The sequence below is a fragment of the Rhinatrema bivittatum genome, chromosome 3, assembly GCF_901001135.1.
Source record: "Rhinatrema bivittatum chromosome 3, aRhiBiv1.1, whole genome shotgun sequence".
NCBI classification, from domain to species: domain Eukaryota; kingdom Metazoa; phylum Chordata; class Amphibia; order Gymnophiona; family Rhinatrematidae; genus Rhinatrema; species Rhinatrema bivittatum.
This window is the reverse complement of record NC_042617.1, coordinates 280,243,397-280,266,535: the sequence shown is the minus strand read 5'-3', so window position 1 is coordinate 280,266,535 and position 23,139 is coordinate 280,243,397. Positions and strand designations below refer to the sequence as shown.

Genomic DNA, 23,139 nt, shown 5'->3' with positions numbered 1-23,139 from the left:
TATTGATGTGATTCATAAGACCAGTCCTCGACCCACAAGTTAGTAAATAGGCCATATTAAATAATACCAGGAAACAAGGAAACGTAGAACATGACAGCAGATAAAGACCATACAGCTCTTCCAGTCTGCCCAGCATTATCTCTTACTCTGCTTTATAGTCCCATTCTCTCCCTCAGCGATCCTCCCTGCTTGTCCCATGTTTTCTTGAGTTTTTCTATGGCTGTTTTTGAAATTCTCAGTCTAGTGCATGGCAGCAGTCAAAAAAGCAAATAGAATGTTTGGTGTTATTAGTAAAGGAATGGAGAATAAAACAGAGACTTTTTTTTAATGCCTCTGTATAGATCTATGGTACAACTGCACCTTGGGTGCTGTATGCAGTTCTGGTCACCCCATCTTAAAAAAAAAAAAAAGATGAAGCTGAAGTAGAAAAAATACATAGAAAAGTGATCAAAATGATAAATAGGATGAAACAACTCCCCTATGAGGAAAGGTTAAAGATATTAGGGCTTCTCATACCAGAGAAATGATGGCTAAGAGGAGATTATGATAGAGGTCTATAAAATTGAGTAGAGTGAAACAAATAAATAGGAAATGCCTATTTCCCTGTACGTACCCGGATCAGTCCAGACTCCTGGGTTAATTCATCCCTGCCAGTAGATGGAGACAGACAAAGCCTCGCTGACACTGCTTGAAAACCCCTGGTGCCACCTGCAGAAGCTCAGTATTTCTCTGTCTCCAGCAGATGGCTGGTGCATTAACCTGCAGGGCTTTTCTTTCCTTTGATGTTTTTTTTTTCTTTTAGATTTTTCCTTTGTGGGTGAGCCTTCCTCCCAGGGGATTGGTTCCTTAAGGAACCCTTCTCTGCTCGGTTGAGATCCAGGTTGTACCGTGGGGTGTAAATCTGGTGGTCCAGATCCCTCCCCTCACGAGGCCGGCCATGCGGCTTGCAGCCCTTTCCCTTTTGCTCAGAGGTTTCTCTCCCTGTATTTCAGCAGCTGTGTTGAGCTGGACAGCTCTCTTCAACTCTGGGAGGGAAGCTCTGTTTCTTGTTTTGTTAACTTTAAAGTTAAAAAAAAAAAAAAAAGTTTTAACAAGCAGGAAGTCAGCTGACGGTAAGGCTCCGGGGTGTCTCTCTCTGTCCCCCCCCCCCCCCCCCTTTCCCGATCGGGTTTTTTTTCGGCATGTTTTTACTTTTTCAAGTTTTTTGAGACGTTTGCAGTTATTTGTGACGTTTTTAGTCAGTTATTGCACATAGTGTAATTTTTCAGCTTGGGTACACATCAATACCGAGCTTCTGCAGGTGGCACCAGGGGTTTTTCAAGCAGTGTCAGCGAGGCTTTGTCTGTCTCCATCTGCTGGCAGGGATGAATTAACCCAGGAGTCTGGACTGATCCGTTGGTACCACAGGAACGAAAATTAGCAGGTAAGAAGCAATTTTCTTTTACCCTTTCAAATAGCTCTGTTTGTCGGGGAAATGCCATGAAGTTAATAGGTAGCCCTTTTAAAACAAATTGGAAAAAGTCTTTTTTAACTTGGCACACAGACTGTTGAATTTGTTGCCAAAGGATGTGGTGAAAGCAGTTAGCATGGCTGGGTTTAAAAAGGGTTTAGACAAGTTCCTGGAGAAAAAGTCCATAAACCATTATTAGCCATGTAGACTTGTGAAAGCCATCTATTTATCCCTGGTTATGAGCAAGGAGGATTGGAGCTATTCCTTAGGATCCTGCCCAGTACCTTTACTTTATGACCTGGATTGGCCACTGTTGGGAAAAGGATGCTGGGTGTGACCCAGCATGGCAACTTCTTATGTTCCTCATCTCCACCACGAGGTTGTTCTGAGCATTCACCACTCTTTCTATAAAGACTTACCCCCTTTCATCGTCATTCCATGACCCTTGGCCAGAGTCTCTGTTCCTTTGAAAGAAGGCCACCTCCTGTGCATTGATACCTAGGAGGTGTACTTAAAACCTCTCTATCCTATCTCTCCTTTCCTGCCTTTCCTCCAGGGTATACATGTTTAGATCTTTGCCTGCCCCCGTGTGCTTTTTGATGAGGACCATTGACCATTTTGGTGGCCACCCTCAGGACTGAGATTATTCATTCTATTATCCTTTTGAAGGTGCGGCCTCCAGAATTGTACACAGTGTTCTAACTGAGGTCTCGGGAGAGACTTACAGAGACAATAATCGCCACTTTTTCCTGCTGGCTATTCCTTTTCCCGTACACCCAAGCATCCTTCTGGCTTTTGCCGTTGTCTTGTCTACCTATTTGGCCAACTTAAGATCAGCAGATACGATCCTCCCCGATCCCGCTCTTGTTTTGGCCACAGAAGAACGTCACCCTCTATGCTGCACCGCTCCCTTGGAGTTTGTTTTTTTTTGTGGCCCAAATGCATGATCCTGTGTTAGCTGCCAGACTCTAGAGCAGTGGTTCCCAACCTTTTTTGTGTTGCGGCACACCTGGCACTCATTGTGACACAACACCAGCTTCCCCATCATCACTTTCTCTTCTCTTCCCTCTAGCTCCACTCTGCTGACTTCATAATCGCATTCCCTCTCCCCTCCCCACCCCCATCACCGTAGCCATCTCCTCTCTTCCCTCATTTCCACGTCCCCCAGTATCAGCTTCTTCCTTTCCCTCTCCTTTCACCTCTCTGGAAACATCAACATCCCCTTACCTTTCCCTTTCCTCCCCTCTGGCATCATCATCATCATCATCATAATCCCCTTCTCTCTCCCTCGACCCCTCTCCCTACTCTCCCCCTGGTATCATCGTTCTCATCCCCTTCCTTCTTCCCCACCTCCCTGGTTTCACCTTCCTTTCCCTCTCTCCCTGGCAAATTCCCTTATCTGGTGCTGCTTCTCTCTGAAGTCCAAACTGCACGGGTGCCAGCAGGTCCGGCAAGACCTCAGAGCCACGTGCAGTTTCTGCTGCAGGAGAAGGCCAGCAGAGGGGGGAGGCAGGAGCAGCTGCAGATAAGCGCTCTTCTCTAGCGCCTCCTGCTGGCAGAAGGACATCCTGCAGGCCAGGAGGGAAAGAAAAAAATGAAGGCTGCAGCTGTGGCACACCTGACCTTCAGGCACACCGGTTGGGGAAACTCTGCTCTAGAACTTTCCTCAAGCTTCACCAGATCCTTCCTCATATTTTCAGTAGCTTTCTGGTTGTCTACCCTGCTACAGATTTTGTTATTCTTCCTAAGATATACCTTTTTGTTGTCAAGTTATGATGTGATTTATTTTTCCCTGCTATTTTAAATCGTTATATAAACTTTCTTAACGTGAAGCTGCAGATGAACTCTCTTTATTTGCTGCTATTCTAATATGCTGTAAAACAATTTGGGTGAATTTCATATTTTAAAAAGTGGGTAATGAGTTCAAGAAAAAAAATTATAAAACTTTCATGATAGCCCTTCCACAATATTGCTTCTAAAAATATTGAACAGAACCAGACAAAGGACTGATACCTGTGGCACACCACTGGTATCCCCCTAATCTCGGAGTGAACTCCATTTACCACCACTCTTTGTAGTCTCCCACTCACCCAGTTTCTACTCCCAGCTAGTTACTCTAGGGCCCATACTAGTGGCGCTTGGTTTGATAACAAGACTTTACATTTTTTTTTTTTTTTTTTTTTTTTTTAGGGCTTTCCCTGGGGGTGAAGGGGTTAAGGATGAGTAGGTTTTTTTCTGCTTTTTTGGTGGGAGGTGGGATTTCTTTTTAACTAGTAGGGTAGGGTAGGGTCAGGCTCTGAATATTTTGGGTTCTGCATGCCCTCCAAACATTAAAATATATAAATCATGTTTATACTGGAATTGATTGATGGAAAACAGCCCATTTTATTAAGCATAATTACCAAAATGTTGCTGCTGGGTAGCACCCCATCAGCTTGTAGCAGTTGTAGAGAGGTAGTTTCCCATTGCTTGTTCTGGTGAGGCCTTGCGTGGCTTTCTCTGCCACACAGGTACAGGTCTGGCCTGGTCAGACTGCTGGTTCCAGCTATTAATGAGGATGATGATCAGTAATAGTCGCAGTAAGACTCGGGTCATGGCTGACACTGGCCCTGCTTTCGCTTACACTTAACCCTGTGTTATCTGTGTCTTGATTCTGTATTGCACTACCACCCTGAAGCTCAGGGGATTGAATCTCTGAAGACTTCAGATGGGAATTTTTCTTTCATTAATTGTATTTTTTTTTTTTGGGGGGGGTAAGGTAACCAGACGGCATCTGTGTCCTGGCCCAAGTTCTGCAAGGTAAAGTTTAATTCTTCTCATTCCTCCTCCTTAAAACATGTCTCCGTCCCTCTTTCTTGCTCTCATCGCACCTTCTCTCATTTTTTTGCCCCCCTGTTGCTGTTTTCCTTCTTTTCTCCTCTTTGTTCACTTATACTCTTATCCCTCTTTCTCTCCCCCCCCCTTCTCTTCCTGTTACTCTGTCTTCTCTCCCCTTCCCTCCTCCTCCTCCTTTGCACTTCCCCCCATTACTATCTCCTGTTGCAGGAGAACATGCCGAAGAGTTCATTCTCCTTCTGGACATGGATTGATGGCATTCTGCAGCTGATCCAAACCCATCTGGAAAACATCTGGAACGATGGGTATGTGGCTGGATTATGGGTGTAAGAAGGTGTCGATTATCATGGGAGGTGGGGGCACAAGGGAGCGTGTGCAGTTCATGCAACAGCCTGAGATTTCCGAGGATGCAGAGCTCCCAACCGAACTCCACGTGTTGACCGGCAGCAGCCCCTCTCAGCGTCAGGAATTGCTCTTAACACCTGCTGGCCACAGAGAGCAGCATCCCCCTGGTGGCTATGCAGGGGATTACATAGATGGATCTCGGAGTAGTCCTGGATGGGGGAGACATTAGGGGAGAGGCATGTGATGGCTCCCTGACGAGAGCCACATGGCGGAGTAAGAATAAGAGGCAATCTTCTTTTCTTATCTTTACACTTATATCCCGTCTTCTTGGTCCCAAAACATGACCCAGAGCGGCTTATGACGTGTTAAAATAAAATTCCTAAATACAACTTAAATACAGTCCATAGAAAATGTAAGAACTCAAACAAATTCCTAATACTCGGCTGTCACAAGGAAACGGGGCAGTTGAGTTCACAGTGCATGGATGGCTTCCTGAGGCTAGCTGGATAAGCCAAGTTTGATGGCCCCTTGCTGAGGGCTGGGTGGGAGATGTTGAGAGGGGCATGATTACTCCCTGATGACAGTTGGATGGAAAGGTGGGGGGGGGGGGGGGGGGGGAAGAGGTTTGACTGATCCCTTTTGAGAGTTGATGGGAAAGTGTAAGGGGAGAGACCACGAATATTGGGTCCCTGAAGAGAATTGGACAAAGATGTGGAGGCAAGATGTATGATGGCTCCCTGATGAAAGCTGCATGGGAAGGTGTTGGGGGCATAGGTGTTTGATGTCTCCCAGATGAGTTGGATGGAAGGTATTAGACATGTGGTGGCTCTCTGAGTAGAACTGGATGGGAGATGCTGGAAGGTGTGTGTTTGTTGGTGTCCTGATGAGAGCTGGATGGAGATTTTGGGGGTGGAGGTGTGTGATTACTCCAAGCTGAGAAGTAATAGGAGAGGCAGTCTGGAGAAGGGCCACTAAAATGGTGCAGGGTGTGCATCACAAGTCCTGTGAGCTGAGACTTGAGGACATAAATCTGTATATCCTAGAGGAGAGGAGGAGGGTGAGATATGAGAGAGAGATTCAAATACCTGAAAGGTATCAGTAATCAAGCATTAATCAGTGAGGAAAACGTAGTAGGCCATAATATTGTTACAGTCTGATGGGTAGGAGAGGCAGAGCATATGGGTCCAGTACTCAGATTGGGGTTCCTGCTGGGTGTTAGGGGGTTGCTTCTTGCAAGCTAGAATATAACTTCATCACAAGGATTTGGAGCCATAGATTATGGCTGTGGATTGCAAGTACCAAAAGCTGCCAGAAGGCAGTGAGCGCCCAGTAAAGGGCACTGTACCGATTAGATAGGGCACACCAGGGGAGAGGAAATAGGAGGGCCAAGGCTCCGAGGAACTGCCCAAAGCAGATAAAGGGAGAGTTTGCACCAGGAGGGAGGGCAGGCTCACGTACTTCAGATGCACCATCCAAGCACTCTAAGGATAGAGCAGGAGCAGCTTGAGAGAGGGGGTTCTGTTCAGTAAGGAGCTCAGGATGGCTGCTGATAGTAACTCTGGAAGTTGTTTGAGATGGTCCACACAGGGGTGACAGGCAGCATTTTCTCCCTAAATGCTGTTGCTCCCTGGTTATCTAGCAGCTCTTAAAAGGGCACCAAAGGAGAGGAAATAAGCTATGGACAACATGGGGGCAATTTTGAAACCCTGTGAGCAGTAACCGAGCACCTGCAAGCTCATTTTCAAAGGGAAACTCCCCTGGGAGTTTCTCTTTCAAAATTTGGGGGCCATCAGAGGCAAGTATCTGTGAACTTTGCATCTGATTTTACAGCGAAACAGCACGTGCACTCAGGGCCATTGAGAAGATGGGAATTTGCCTAGCTCACTGCTTAGTTACGTGGACAAATTCCTTTGAAAGTTATCCTCCTCATAATACAAAACAAGAGTGGTGATTGGCTCAGTGCCATGGAGGGACCTGGGTTTGATTCCCAACTTGGATCTTCCACTGCCTGGGTCAGTGGGGCTGGGAATGCTGCAGAGTCAGCGCTCACAGCCCTTTGGGAGGAGGGAATTGTGATAATTATGCAATGGCAAGAGTTGGGGCCCATGATTAGAGGCTTCTGGAAAGAGTGCAGGTGCCTGGCCCCCGACTTAAGGACTATTGCTACAATGACTGGGCTAAAGAAAGTTGGGAGGGGATATAAGATAGAGGAAAATACCTGGGTAGCGGAGAATGAAGGCTCGTGGTGTCAAATCCCAACCCGGGAAGCCCAAAAGAACAGGAGGAAACTGCTAGGCCAAAAAACAGAGAAAAATGACCAGCAAATAACCAGAAAACGAGCAGGGTGTCAAACACTAAGAAATCATAAGGAGAAAGGAACGTGTTCTGTCCTCACTCTCTTTTCTTCCCTGTGCTGCTTGATAGACAGATAACTTCATAGAAATATAACGGCAGAAATAGACCGTACAACCTATCTACTCTGCCCATCCCCTGCAGTCGCTATCACTCCCTCAGAGATCTCTGTGATCCAACTTTAAATGTTCAGATGGACTCGCTTTTTAATTTCCAAAACATTTATTTCAGAACAATGAATAATCATAGAACTTGTAGGATGAAGTGGAATTGAGCATAACTGTACAGATCCTCTGGATTGATACAGCTGGTATGATATTTTCTGGAATATTGTAGTAGAAAGCATTTGGAGGCAATTATGTAATTGCTAATTGTTTAGTAAAAAGATAATGCATCTTCAGGGTCTTTAGACTCACAGAACGAGGGGATATTGCAGGCTTAGCTTGTGGCCTTTGTCTAAAATGGAGGATTCCTTGCCCAAGAAACAACTGTCCCAGCATGGGTGTCTCCTGGGGATCAATTACAGAAAAAGATTACTCTCCGAGTAAAGAAATGTAAAACAGGGAATATCCACTAAGAGTCAGGTCAGTTGCCATGCAGCACTAAAGACTTAAGTCAAAGGTTACGTGCCTTTGCAGTGCAACTAAGTCAGTCAATACAATCTTAGGTCACCGGATAGCAATGTAACAAAAAAAACAAACAACATACAGAAGTGTAGTGTGTACAGAATAAAGATGGTAGCAAATATTGAATGTGTACCCAAAGTAAAATGGATCATATAAATAATAAAGCAATGATAATGTAATAATAAAGCAAACAGTAATAAACCTTAAATTCCCAGTAGTTAAGATTTTTGGTTTTTGGTGTGGTTTTTTTTTTTTTTTTTTTTTTAAGTTTTTACTAATTTTATTTAACAAAAACCCAATGTGGCAGTGATTCAACAAAATGCCTGTATTTGGGGAGGGGGGGCAGTGGAGGGTAAACTTTTACATGATAAAACGAAGTGAAATAAAATAAAACCATCTAACATACACATTTAATTATCCTTACGATGTTGATGGAGAAATCAGTGTAATTTTGGTGGGTGTTGCCATACCAAGTACATTTCTCACTAATACATCAGATGTAACCAGAAAAACATGATGTCCAAGTACAGGTGAAAAGCTTCACTGTAGTCTGTTGTGCCAGACAGCATAGGAGGGAGCACCAGGACTTGTGTCAAATATGGGTGGATATCACTTGTATTGGGATTTTGGATGTAATTACTCGCCTTTCCAAGTCCAAGTTCAAGGCAAGTTATATTTACAAGCACTGTAAGTTTTCCCCTGCTCAAGAGGGCTTATGATCCAAGTTTATACCCGATGTAATGGAGGATGAAACTCTTGCCCAAGGTCACAAGGGGGGGTGTCTGTGGACGAATCGGAATTTGATTCCTGTCTTCCCTGGTTCTCAGCCCCCACTCCTGCATTGCAAGACTTGGAAAGGCTATGAACGTCTTGAAGCCTCAGCCAGGTTCCGGTGTGAAGCAAAAACCAGCAGCGATGGCAAGATATATTTTATATCAATCTAAAATGTTGGGTGGTTTGAGAGTTCCCAGTATTAAATAAATTATATATATATATATTATATTTATTTATTTAACAGTTTTATATACCGCAGTTCAGGTAACTAAGTTACTAATCACATATTATATTATATTGCAGCACAACTAAAAGCAGTGGTTGATTGGCATGAGATCAATAACCGTAAACAATGGGACATCATTGAACAAGCCCAAGCCAATAATGTGCCTATTATGGGTCAATTCTGGCTTCCTGCACATTGTAGAACGTTACCTTTACAACTCTCTCCTCATACACAGCACACTTTTGAAATCTGGAATAGATGGAAGAGGATATTTTTAGGATCTCTTATTTTTTCGATGGGGACTGCCAATATAAAAATTTCCCTCCTGGCTTAACCCCCAGGATGGAGGACAATCTCCAATGTTACCTTATTACTCTCTTCCATCCTGGGGGTTTATTAGAAATTGATTAAAGACAGTCTGAGTGTGCGGTATTTTGGGCAGGTTGTAGTGAAAATGAAAGATACCAGACAAGATTTAAAGAGATATTAAATGAATACGCTAACATCTAGTACATTTCGGCATTGGAGGCGATTGGGGTTACAACTTATCGGGCAGGTGTGGGATGCAGATGGAATGTTGGGCTTTCATAAACTTTGGGAGATGTTTTCTTTGAATCAGCCAGATCTTTATGCTCACGTTCGGTTATCCCATTATGTGCACTCTAGCTGCATTAGGCTACATCTTTCAGGGGAAAAATCACTATTTGAAGGCTTGTGTTTTGCTTCCCAGCCTGGTACTAAATTGATATCCAAATTGTGTCATTTTTTTTATTGGGGACTTTGAACTCTAAACCTAGCCATATTGGGAAAAGGGAGGCCCTTTAGAAGAGGCGGATTGGGATATTTGTTTCAGTACCCTGAGACGGAGCTCCATTTCAGCTCCTTTAGTTGAAAATGGATATAAATTGCTACCGCTGGTACTTAACTCCAGTGAGACTTCGAAGGATTTATCCCAAGATGTCTGATAGATGCTGGAGAGGGTATGGACAGGAGGGCACTTTGTTTCACCTATGGGAGCATTATGGAAAAATATCTGTATTTTGGGACTATGTGTTGAATTTTTTATATGAATTACTTCATTGTATTGTCTCTAAAGACCCACGATTCTGTTTATCGTTTCCTCCACCGGACCTTGATACATTTCAGCAAATATTATTTTCTCAAGTTATGATGGCGGCAAGAATGGCGATCACTACCCATTGGAAACTAGGTTAAACAGAGGCTGTTTTCTGTTTACTATTTCGGTAAATTGACAGCTATAAGTTTGGACACTATGAACAAATTTACAAAAATATGGCAACCATGTATGCACTGGTTATTTATTGAAAGATGAATCAGCGACAGACAGATCTGAGTCTTAGATTTATTATGTGTACTCTTTTTTTAATTTTCTGAACTGGTTGAGTTAGGGAGGGGATCTGGGAGTGGGGTAAAAGTATATATGCTGCTGTTTTCTTGTTTCTTGTATTGGAAAACAGCTATTCTGTTATTTTATTCTGTACTATCTTTGAAATTAATAAAATTTAAATTTAAAAAAAAAACCCCAACTGGCAGCGACCTGCTGTGCCAGTGTCCTAGTTCTCCAGTGGCATTTTAGGTGCGTATGTGCTCGCTGGCAGGGACCAGCTGTGCAGGGCTAGGACCAGCTGAGACTTGCCGCTTGAGACTGTGGCATCTCTGGGGTCCTGGGACCAATGGAGGATTTCAACCTGTGTTTGGACATCATGTTCTTCCGGTTATATCAGAAGCACGAGTAGGATGGGATAGGTACTTGTTATGACCGCATCCACCAAACTTACACTGATTTCTCCATCAACATCTTATGAAGGTTTAAGTTTTCAGATGGTTTGTAAACGTTTATTCCCTGTACGTACCTGGATCAGTCCAGACAGTGGGTTATGTCCCCAATCCAGCAGATGGAGTCAGCACAAGCTTTGAGGGGGCGTATCCATATATACTACTACCCCCTCTGCAGGAGTTCAGTATCTTCTGACTCCAGCAGATGCGAGTAGGGGAATCAGGCTTCCCCTCCTTTTCCTTTTTCTTCACTTTCTTGCTTGATTATGGCTTGTTGTTGTCTTTTTCTGTGGATCAAGTTTGTATCAAGTTTGTATTAAGTTTAAAAAAAAAAAAGAAAAAAAAAAAAAGTAAGGCAGAGTTCTTTCAAATTCTGGGGAGTGGCTTATCTTCCTTGTCTCTTCTCTGCGGCCTTGCTGTTTATTTCTCGTTGCAGCCAGGGGTAAGTTTGTTTTTCCTTTGTAGTTTTTTCCTTCACAGCTCAGCCCCTGGTGCCCGCGAAAGCCGGTGGACCCGGCCTCTTCGCTCTTTACAACCTCACCCGCGGCCATTTTACAGCTCCTCATGGGCTGCTGAGCCATTTAGGGAAAGATGTCTGGGGCGGGTCGTGTGGCCGGGAAGGCCCCCCCGCGGCACCCTCCTCTATTTTTGGACAGCGGGCAGTGCGGGCCGACCGGGCCCCCCCGCAGCGGCGCTTTTGTGCACGTGGCCCCCCCCTGTGGCTTTTTCTTTTCTCCTACAGCGATCCCGATGCCGCGGCCGTCCCGCTGTGCGGCCTGCGGAGACCCGGGGTCCCGGATTTCCCGGGAGGGCATCTGTGCACGATGCCTTCCCGGGGGGGAAGGTACCTCACAGTCCCTGACTGATTTCTCTTTTTTTGCCCGGGCGGTGCGGGCCGGCCACTCCGCCATTTTTGGCAGGAACGGCGGCCATTTTACATTCTGAGCGCCCTGAGGCGCAGGCCACGAGGGGGAACGGATCCCTGGAGGCTACGAGGGAGAACGGATCCCTGGAGGACTCTACCAGCGGGGGTGTTCCCCCGATTTTGGTGCAGGAACCAAGCACCCAGAGCCAGGGAGCAGGAACCACGCCGCCCCCGAAGCGCACCCGAGCAGGCCGGGGTTCTCTCCGGAGTTTATCCTGCTCATGCATACCGCTTATCTGCAGGGGCTGGAAGCACCTGTGGGACCCCGCCCCTCCTAAGATCCCTCGGATGTCGCCCTCGACCCCGGCCCCCTCCGGGAGTGGGGGCCTCCCGCCTTCCTACCCGGGTCCGATCCACGCCCGCGGCAGTGGGGGCGGTGCCAGACCCAGCGGGACATGGACTTGACCTCCCGGACGGGGGACAAGGAGACGGCACACAGGAGGGGGATGATCCGCGTACCCTACGCCTCTTCCAGAGGGAAGAGCTGGACGACCTCATCCCGCAGATCATCCAAGAATTAGATTTGGACCCGCCACCAGACCCGCCTGCCCCAGTAGCTCCCGCTGTCGTCACTTCTTCAAGGAAGGGAGATCCTGTCCTGGCGGCACTCCGGCCGAGGGCTCGGGCTTTTCCCATTCATGACTCGTTTTTACAACTTCTCACCAGGAAATGGGACACCCCGGAGGCCTCCCTGAAGAGCAGCCGGGCTATGGAAAAGCTGTACCCGCTCCCCGAAGATTTTCTGGACCTCATCAAGGTCCCAAAGGTGGACTCCGCAGTGTCGGCGGTCACGAAGAGGACGACTATCCCAGTGACGGGAGGTGTGGCGTTGCGGACACACAGGATCATAAGTTGGAAGTTTTCCTTAAGCGGGTTTTCGAGGTCTCCGCTCTGGGTATATGGGCGGTGATGTGCAGTTCGCTTGCCCAGCGGGCTAGTCTCCTTTGGGTGCAACAACTCCTCACGTCTCAGAACCTGCTGTCCGATGAGGCTGCCCAGGCAGATCGGCTAGAAGCTGCAGTGGCGTATGGGGCGGACGCCTCTTACGACCTTTTTCGGGTCCTCGCAAGATCCATGGTTTCGGTAGTGGCAGCACGACGACTACTGTGGCTACGCAATTGGGCGGCTGATACGTCCTCTAAGTCGAGTCTGGGCTCTCTTCCCTTCAGGGGCAAGTTCCTCTTTGGGGAGGATTTGGACCAGATCATCAAGTCCCTGGGGGAGAACGCTGTTCATCGGCTGCCGGAGGATAGGTTTCGACCATCCAGAGCATTTTCTTCTTCTCGGACCAGAGCCAGGGCGCAACGGCGCTACAGGGGATACAGACAGGCGGGCTCCCGGTCATCCGCCCCCAGGTCTCAGCCCTGGTCGCGCTCCTTTCGCGGGCGTCGGCCCGCACACACTACTCCCGGAACCGGGAACCCCTCTACCAAGTCTTCACAATGATGCCAGTCTCGCCCACTCCCCTGTCCCCAGGATTGGGGACCGACTAACGTATTTCTACGCGGAGTGGGCACGGATCACCTCGGACCAGTGGGTCCTGGATACCATAAAACACGGCTACGCATTGGAATTTGTCCGCCCCCCGCAGGGAAGGTTCATCTTTTCCCCCTGTGGCTCTGACCTCAAGAGAGGAGCGGTGCAGCTGACTCTGGACAGACTCCGGGAGATAGGCGCTATTGCGCCCGTGCCTTTCGGAGAGGTGGGCTCGGGCCACTATTCCATCGTACCAAAGAAGGCCTATCCTGGACCTCAAGGAAGTCAACAAATCCCTTCGAGTCGTTCGGTTCCGCATGGAAACGCTCCGTTCAGTGATTGCGGCGGTGCATCGGGGGGAGTTCCTCGCCTCCCTGGACTTAACGGAGGCCTACCTGCACATTCCCATCCGCCCGGACCACCACCGTTTCCTTCGTTTCAAAATTCTGGACCAGCATTTTCAGTTCACGGCTCTCCCGTTCGGATTGGCGACGGCGCCGCGCACCTTCACCAAGATCATGGTAGTCGTGGCGGCAGCTCTCCGGAAGGAGGGCATCCTGGTTCATCCTTATCTGGACAATTGGCTCCTCCGGGCGAAGTCATTCGATCATGGACGCTCAGCGGTGACTCGAGTAGTACGGTTTCTACATTCCCTGGGATGGGTAGTGAACTTCTCCAAGAGCTCCCTCATGCCCTCGCAACGCTTGGGGTTTTTTTGGGGGCGACCTTCGACACCCTACTGGGCAAAGTTTTTCTGCGCCAGGACAAAGCTCAATCCTTGCGGGATCACACACGACGGTTCTCTGCGTTACCAGAGCCCACCTCCTGGGACTACCTGCAACTCCTGGGAGTGATGGGGTCCACCATCGACCTTGTACCTTGGGCTTTCGCGCACCTCAGGACCTTACAGTGGGCGCTCCTCTCCTGTTGGAAACCAGTATCGCAGGACTACCAGATGATTCTCCCGCTCCCGCAGAATGCCAGGGACAGTCTGGGCTGGTGGTTGGATCCGCCGAACCTGGCCCGTGGCGTGTCCCTCGATCTGCCACATTGGGTGGTGGTGACCACCGATGCCAGTCTAGCAGGCTGCGGTGCAGTCTGCGATTGAAGCACCACGCAGGGGACGTGGTCCACGGTGGAGGCGAAGTGGTCAATCAACCGTCTGGAAACCAGAGCGGTCCGGCTAGCTCTGCGACATTTCCTCCCGCTTCTTCGGAACCGGGAAGTCAGAATCCTATCGGACAACACTACCACCGTGGCCTACATCAACCGACAAGGAGTCACGCGCAGCCCACAGGTCGCGCTCGAGGCGGCGCTGCTGATGCAATGGGCGGAGCGTCATCTCGTCTGGCTAGCGGCCTCGCACATCGCCGGTGTGGACAACGTCCAGGCGGACTTCCTCAGTCGTCAACTGCTGGACCCCGGAGAGTGGTCTCTCTCCGACAAAGCGATGCAACTTCTCGTCCATCGGTGGGGGCCCCCCACTTGGATCTGATGGCGTCCGCTCTCAACGCCAAGGCTCACGCTTCTTCAGTCGCCGGAGAGAGAGCGCGGCGCGGAGGGAGTGGATGCCCTGGTCCTCCCGTGGCCGCCACATCTTCTGCTCTACGCTTTTCCACCATGGCCCCTGGTGGGCAGGATGCTCCGCAGAATAGAAAGCCATCAGGGGACTGTGGTTTTCGTCGCCCCAGAATGGCCCAGGCGATCCTGGTTTGCGGACCTGCTACAGCTGGTGATCGACGGGCCAATCAGGCTGGGGCACCTCCCCCAGCTCATACATCAGGGCCCAGTATTTCCGGCGTCGGGGCTACCCAGAGGCGGTAGTATCCACGCTATTGCGGGCACGAAAGACATCGACGTCGGCGGCCTATGTTCGAGCCTGGAAGGTGTTCGAGCTGTGGTGTACCAGCCAGGCCACGAGACCCGCTAAGGCTTCTGTACCTCAGATCCTTCAGTTTCTACAGGCGGGGGGTGGAAAAAAGGGCTCGCCTATAATTCACTACGGGTTCAGGTGGCCGCCCTTGGTTCGCTGTTGAGCGATGGGGGCTCTCTTCTACAGTATCCTGACATTGCTCGTTTTCTCAAGGGTGTCAAGCATATGCGTCCTCCGTTACGGGACCCTTGTCCCTCCTGGAGTCTTAACCTTGTGCTTCGCTCCCTGTTGGGACCACCGTTCGAGCCGCTGCGCAGCGCAACGATAAAGGATCTCACTCTCAAGACTGTATTTCTTGTGGCCATCTGTTCCGCTCGATGCATCTCGGAGCTGCAGGCTCTGTCGTGTAGAGAGCCCTATCTCCGTTTCTCCGACTCTGGAGTTTCGCTTCGCACCGTTCCCTCCTTCCTTCCGAAGGTGGTTTCTGCATTCCAAGTGAACCAGACGGTGGAGTTGCCGTCCTTCTCTTCCTCAGAGCCGAAGTCTCTCCGTCTCTTGAATGTCAAGCGCACTCTGCGCCTCTATCTGGAGGCTACAAATGAGTTCCGGACCTCTGACCATCTCTTCGTACTCTGGGCCGGTCCTAAGAAGGGGTCTCAGGCCTCGAAGACTACCATTGCCAGATGGCTGAAGGCCGGCATTGCTGCTTCCTACATTGGGGCGGGTTGGACTCCCCCACCCGGAATCGTAGCACATTCTACACGTTCTCAGGCGGCTTCCTGGGCGGAGGTTCGCTCGGTATCCTCGCAGGAAATTTGTAGGGCAGCCACCTGGAAATCGTTACACACGTTCTCGAGGCACTATCGTCTGCACCTCGCCTCTTCGGTCTCTGGACACTTTGGCGAGCAGGTTCTCCGAGCAGGCCGAGCAGGACCCCACCCGATTTAGGGAAGCTTGGGTACATCCCACTGTCTGGACTGATCCAGGTACGTACAGGGAAAAGAAAATTATTACTTACCTGCTAATTTTCGTTCCTGTAGTACCATGGATCAGTCCAGACGCCCACCGCGTTTGGGTTCTTGATCCTGCTCAGCTCTGCGCTACTTCTTGCTCGCAGTGTTCTGTGTCTTCACAGTCGTTTCTTTTCGCTGTTTTTCACAGCTCCCTACAAGTTGGTAGGATGTTTGCAGTTACTTGTTGCGGTTACAATTGTTTTCATTATCTGTTTCCACAAACTTGATCCTTCGGGGGTTTCTACTCTGGCTTTGATATACTCGATACTGAACTCCTGCAGAGGGGGTAGTAGTATATATGGATACGCCCCCTCAAAGCTTGTGCTGACTCCATCTGCTGGATTGGGGACATAACCCACTGTCTGGACTGATCCATGGTACTACAGGAACGAAAATTAGCAGGTAAGTAATAATTTTCTTTTCCCTAATGAAGCCATTTTGCTGAAAAGCGGCTGCGTTTTCTATTTATTTGTTATACTTTTTACTATCTGGGAATGTAGGGGGATACCTTTTGTACTAATATACCCTTGGGCTGAGGTTGTGTAAAACACAAGCGTGCTTTTTGCACGAATCAAGCAGAGGTGTTCCGGGGTGGTGGAGATCTCAGCACTTTGTGTGCGTGCTTCTGAATTTTAAAAAGTCTGCGCAACAAGTTATGCCCTCCAGAGAGCAGGCGTAAGTTGATGTGAGTGAATACGGCGGGGGGGAGGATGTACGCTGTCAATTACCCAAGTATTTTCAAGGCAAACCTGCAAGCAGAATTTACTTAGAAAATACAGTGTTCCACGAGGCAGACTGTTTACCTTCTCTAGGGTTCTTGGTTTTATTACTACTATCCTTTCCATTCTTGGCTTATTCACACGAGCCATTTTACATTGGGTGCGTGTTTAATATTTGCTGCCCTCCCCTCTTTCCTTAAGACTTTGGGCTGTTTGACACCCTGCTCGTTTTTTGGTTCATGACAAGGGTCAGACAAGGGTCTTGTCTGACTTTTAAAGGGGGGGGGGGGGGGAAGAGAGGTAAGGCTGTTCTCTTCTTCCAGCATCTGAGAGCGGCCTCTCTCCAGGCTGGATTGTAACAGATATGAGGTGGAGGGGGAGTAACTGTAGGAAATATTTCCTCACAGAAACGGTGATGGGATGCATGGAAAAGCCTCCCAGAGGAGGAGGTAGAGGCAAAATCAGTAACAGAATTCAAGGAAGTCTGGGATAGGCAGAGAAGATCCCTAATTGTGTGAAGAAGTGAAAGCCAGCGATCAGCTAGGGTCTAGGGCATTGCATGAGGGGAAGTAAATGGGGCAGGTTAGATCGATGGGTTTTACCTTCCTCGTCTGTCGTCGGATTCTGTTTTTGTATGAGAAAGGCAATGGATAACGGGTCCCTGAGGTGTAAGGTAAGCTGGATAGGAGATGTTTGACTCCTCGGTGAGCTGGGTAGGAAGCGGTGTGTGATGTTGCTCTGATGAGAACTGGCTGGGAAGGCATTGGCAGAGCTGTTGTCTGGCTGGAGCAGTTTCATCTCGTGCCTCGCTTGTGTGTGTCTATCTCAGCCTCGTGATGGGTTTTGTGAGCCGGAAGAAGGAGAAGTCGCTGCTAAAAAGAATGCGGGATGGGACCTTCTTGCTGCGTTTCAGCGAGAGCTGCCGTGATGGTGGCATCACCTTTTCGTGGATTGAATTCCAGGACAACGGTAAGCCCAGGGTCTCCGCTCGCGGGCAAAGGGGGTCGGGCATGATATCTTTGAAAACTGGTCCAGCTGCTGCAGATCACTCACACCTCATAGTCAGGTGTAGATAAGCCTGGTACCAATCAGCCTGTGGCCTCTGCTCACGTTCTCCCTACCGAGGAGAGGCTGCCGCGGTTCTTAGGTGCTAGTCCTGTGACTCTTCCTCCTCTCATCCAGGTACGTTTAACATCCGCTCAGTGCAGCCCTACACCAAATTGGACCTAAACTCCATCCCACTGACAGAGATTATCCGCAGCTACCAGCTGATACATGAAGAAGACTTTCCCGAAAACCCACTCAGATACCTGTATCCTGACATACAGAAGGATGTGGCCTTCGGAAAGTACTATGAGCAGAGGCCTGAAGGTGAGCAGCATGGGCTAGTGAACATGAATCTTTGGAATGGCAGGAGCTGAGATGTGGCTCAGCATGGCTAGGGCACAGGCTAGTGGAAGGCATGGGGGTAGTCCATTGGGAGGTATGATGTGGGATTGGCCCTGCAAGGCGGGAGAGATGGCATAGGCTTGTTGTAGGTGTTGCAAGCCTACAGTGTCTTGGTTAGAAAATGAAAAAAATAACATGAAAAACCCCCTTCATTTTCCAATTATTGAGACATATTGAAGGGAGGTAATTTTGGGAATATAATGGCTTGCATCAGTTAACTATTCAGAAGGTAATTTTCAGATGGGGGTGCAAAATTTTGCAAGTACTTGCAAATACAAAGTACTTTGTATTTGTAAACTCTGCACTGATTTTTAAAAGGAAAGCTTGCTCTCTGAAAATTACCTAAGGAAAACTTTGCGTGCATATTTGTGCTTGCTGTTTTGTGCAGGTTTTTTTTTTTTTGTCTGGGTGACTTTCTAGGTGCATAAAAGGCCAAACATTTTCCCTCACTGTGGGTAAAGTTCTACTCAAGAGAGTGGCACTGCATGATCTCGCATAATTTTACCTGCAGAAAGACAGTTTTCAGAGACCCTGTAAGTTTGCGTAGACTTCTGACGGAGTCTCGATGGACTGCCGCTGAGGGCGCTGAGCTGGCCTGGGGGGGAGGTGGCAGGTCAGCTTCGCTCGGGAGCGCAGATATTCCCGGGAGCAGGATTCTGCGTGCGCTCGCTGAACAGGAAATATTTTACATTGCAACACTGGGAATAGTTTTCCCAGCTGCAGAAGAAAAAATGTGCGCAGCTTGGCGTAAGAATTGTGTAGCAAATGTAAAGTTTATATGAGACCACCTCCTCCCCCCCCCACCCCCAGACTTTCATGTGCATGGTGGGTTTTTTTCCCTCTTCATCTTGAATTAGTTTTGTTTTCTCAGTTTTTCTTTGCTTTTGAAATTCCGCCCCTGTTTTACTTCCCCCCCCCTTCCTCAATTTCCCAAACCAGTACTGCTCCCCCCCCCCGTTTTACTTTCTCTAGAAACCTTCATTTCCCTCTTTACTCTCAGTCCGTCCCTCCTCTTTCCTTCTCTCCCCCACACGTGCTCTGCCCTCTGTAAACCTTTCCTCCTTCCATTCCTCCCACTGCAACCTATTGTCTGTGGGCCACACCAGCTCTTCTTAATCAGTTTCTCTAACACCTTCTCCCCAAGCTCTTTCTCCAAAATTCTCCACTTCTTCCTATCCCTACCCCCTTGGCAGGTAATAGCTCCTCCCTTCATGGCATATGAGGCTCAGCAGCCCCTTCTCTTCAGCAGCCCAGTAAGTTGTGCTCCCTTAGAGCTGCAGGGCGCACTGGTTCTGTCGTTCAGTGGGATTGGCTGCAGCAGGCTGGGATCACAGCCTCTTCAGTGCAGTGTGCTGATCCTACCAGCAGATGACGCCATTGTTCAGAAGAGTTTGTTAGTAGTCATTGCATCAATCCAAAACTGCAGAGCCAAAATCCAAGATCTTCCTTGCTTTCAGAGATATGGCCCTAGGAAAATGTCACTCTGATAGGGGCCCTCCACTGAAAATTGTTAACCAGTTGGTACCTTCTGTTTGCTTTGGCAGTGACCAGTGAATATAAGAAGTATTTGAAACGCCATCTGATCGTGGTTTCAGCCAGGTGAGTTAAATAAACTCCGTGATCAGCCTCATACCCTTTTGAGGACGAGTGGAAAAAATCCAAGTATATTACTGATAATCCTCCTCTCCTCTATTTACCAAATCGCATAAAAGGCGCTCAAAAGTTATAAATGACCTTCATAATAGGCATCATCGATTTAGTGTAACCACTTTTTTACTCTGCCTTATGCATAATAGTCTATCATTATCGCTGTTATTCAAGAGTGAAACTACTGAAACTATTTTTTGAATTTTTTGTTCCAAATTTGTTTGTTTATTTTATTTATTTATTTAAAACATTTTATATACCGATTTTCACGGAGGGCGTCCGACCAAAACGGTTCACAACTTCAAAGTATAAGAAGACAAAATAATAATAAAAAATAAAAACATAATTATTAAATAAAATATAGTAAAAGGTTGAAAAAAAATACATCATGTAGTTATAATCCCTAATTCTTTGCAAATAAAATCTAGTCAACTTTAGAACTGTCAGAAAGCGTTCATAACATGATCTATTTCTCTTCTTTAACTCGAATTCTCACCTCAATGTAAACCAGATACCTGCGAGTAGTAATATCACGCCGAATACCCGCTTCAATTCCCAGATGCATGCGAGTAGTAATGATATCACGCCGAATGCCCGCTTCAATTTCCAACACGGGGCCACGTTTCGAACTGTAGCAAGTTCTTCATCAAGGGGCTGTAAACGCATTTGAGTAAGTCAATGTTTTCGGCACTAAACGGCGTTCTTTTCCAGAAATGGTAATGCCGTTTAGTGCCGAAAACGTTGACATACTCAAATGCGTTTACAGCCCCTTGATGAAGAACTTGCTACAGTTCGAAATGTGGCCCCGTGTTGGGAATTGAAGCGGGCATTCGGCGTGATATTACTACTCGCAGGCATCGTTCAGTGGTGAGAATTCAGAGTAACCCTTCTTCCTCAATTGCCGCCTCTCATAAGCCAAGCCACTAGACAAAAGCGATCGGCCTGATCGAAAAATACTGGTCCCTGCCAAAGTAGGTGCAGCAGATGGCCGAGACGTAAGGGACCGTCCACCGCCAGGTTGATCAGATCTGCAAACCACGGCCGCCTTGGCCAGTCCGGGGCCACCAGAACGACCTGTCCCCTGTGGGATTCGATCCGGTGCAAAATCTTCCCCACCAGCGGCCGTGGAGGAAGCACATAAAGGAGAACATGCGTGGGCCAAGGAAGAACCAGAGTGTCCACACTTTCTGAGCTGTGCTCCCTTCTGCGACTGAAGAAACGAGATACTTTCGCATTCAAACGAGTTGCCATCAAGTCTAACCGGGGGGTCCCCCACCGTCTGATGATAAGCCGCAGAGCCTCTTTGATAGCTCCCATTCTCTGGGATCTAGCTGCTGACAGCTGAGCAAGTCCGCCTGAACATTGTCAACCCCGACCCTAGCTATGTGAGATGCCGCTATGCAAGACAGGTGATGTTCCGCCCAATCCATCAACCTGCCTGCTTCGGTGGCTACTAGCCGACTTTTTGTGCCCCCTTGCCGGTTTATGTAAGCCACGGTGGTCGCATTGTCGGATAGAACCCGAACTGCCTGGTGGCGAACCAGTGGAAGAAAGTGGCGCAGCGCCAAGCGAACCGTCCTGGTTTCCAAGCGATTGATGGACCACTTGGTCTGTGGCAGCGTCCAAAGACCCTGTGCGGACCGCGACTGACAGACTGCCCCCAACCCATCAGGCTGGCATCCGTCGTCATGATGATCCATTGAGGGGGCTCCAGATCCACGCCTTGAAGCAAGTGATCCGGTATCAACCACCAATCCAGACTGGACCTGGCCGGCTCGAGGAGCAGTAATGGCAGCTGGAACTCCACCAATTTGGGATTCCAGCGAGAAAGTAGCGCCCTCTGCAAAGGTCACATATGAGCAAAGGCCCAAGGGACCAACTCCAGTGTAGATGCCATAAAACCAAGAACCTGCAAATAATCCCACACCACGGGTAAGGGAAGAGCTAACAGGCGACGAACCTGAGACATTAGTCGCTCCATCCTCACCTGTGGTAGGAAAACCTTGCCCAAACTGGTGTCTCAACATGCTCCCAGAAATTCCAGCACCTGGGATGGAACTAGCTGGCTCTTGGAATAGTTGAACCAGCCGAGGGAAATCAAGACTGTTCAAAACTAACTGTACTGCATCCTCGCTGAGAACATAAGAAATTGCCATGCTGGGTCAGACCAAGGGTCCATCAAGCCCAGCATCCTGTTTCCAACAGAGGCCAAAACCAGGCCACAAGAACCTGGCAATTACCCAAACACTAAGAAGATCCCATGCTACTGATGCAATTAATAGCAGTGGCTATTCCCTAAGTAAAATTGATTAATAGCCATTAATGGACTTCTCCTCCAAGAACTTATCCAAACCTTTTTTGAACCCAGCTACACTAACTGCACTAGCCACATCCTCTGGCAACAAATTCCAGAGCTTTATTGTGCGTTGAGTGAAAAAGAATTTTCTCCGATTAGTCTTAAATGTGCTACTTGCTAACTTTATGGAATGCCCCCTAGTCCTTCTATTATTCAAAAGTGAAAATAACCGAGTCACATCTACTCGTTCAAGACCTCTCATGATCTTAAAGACCTCTCTCATATCCCCCCTCAGCTGTCTCTTCTCCAAGCTGAACAGCCCTAACCTCTTCAGCCTTTCCTCAAAGGGAAGCTGTTCCATCCCCTTTATCATTTTGGTTGCCCTTCTCGGTACCTTCTCCATTGCAACTATATCTTTTTTGAGATGCGGCGACCAGAATTGTACACAGTATTCAAGGTGTGGTTTCACCATGGAGCAATATAGAGGCATTATGACATTTTCCGTTCTATTAACCATTCCCTTCCTAATAATTCCTAACATTCTATTTGCTTTTTTGACTGCTGCAGCACACTGAGCTGACGATTTTTTTTTTTTTTATTTATTTGTTTATTCAATTTTACATATTATACACAAAGAATCCTTTGCATTCAATCAAGAGGAATATACAAAAGAAAATTGTTACACCACATTAATTGTAATAATACAACTATTTAACAGAAATATTTATCCCCTTTATTCTAGGTAAAATTGGGAAAAAGGAACAGAAAAAAGGAGGAATGAAAAGGAAAAAATTAAACCAATACTCTCTTAACAACCTAATTCCTAACATTCTATTTGCTTTTTTGACTGCTGCAGCACTCTGAGCTGACGATTTTAAAGTATTATCCACTATGATGCCTAGATCCTTTTCCTGGGTGGTAGCTCCTAATATGGAACCTAACATCTTGTAACTACAGCAACGGTTATTTTTCCCTATATGCAACACCTTGCACTTGTCCACATTAAATTTCATCTGCTATTTGGATGCCAAATCTTCAAGTCTTGCAAGGTCCTCCTGCAATGTATCACAGTCTGCTTGTGATTTAACTACTCTGAATAATTTTGTATCTGCAAATTTGATAACCTCACTCGTCGTATTCCTTTCCAGATCATTTATATATATATATATTGAAAAGCACCGGTCCAAGTACAGATCCCTGAGGCACTCCACTGTTTACCCTTTTCCACTGAGAAAATTGACCATTTAATCCTACTCTCTGTTTCCTGTCTTTTAACCAGCTTGTAATCCACGAAAGGACATCACTCCTATCCCATGACTTTTTAGTTTTCGTAGAA

General features: G+C 47.8%; 1 protein-coding gene across 3 annotated transcripts in view; it reads left to right on the top strand.

The window, feature by feature from the left end:
* Nucleotides 1-23,139, top strand: part of STAT2 (signal transducer and activator of transcription 2) — a 157,959-nt gene that overhangs the window by 82,410 nt on the left and 52,410 nt on the right. For all 3 annotated transcript variants that reach the window (XR_003855535.1, XM_029594807.1, XM_029594808.1), the window contains 5 exons: nucleotides 4,209-4,249; nucleotides 4,496-4,590; nucleotides 17,241-17,380; nucleotides 17,594-17,782; nucleotides 19,405-19,459. Coding sequence is in view for 2 of the 3 variants with exons in the window: in XM_029594807.1 (XP_029450667.1) it covers nucleotides 4,209-4,249; nucleotides 4,496-4,590; nucleotides 17,241-17,380; nucleotides 17,594-17,782; nucleotides 19,405-19,459 (520 nt within the window). In the remaining variant the exon portion in view is untranslated. The remainder of the gene's footprint in view (nucleotides 1-4,208; nucleotides 4,250-4,495; nucleotides 4,591-17,240; nucleotides 17,381-17,593; nucleotides 17,783-19,404; nucleotides 19,460-23,139) is intronic.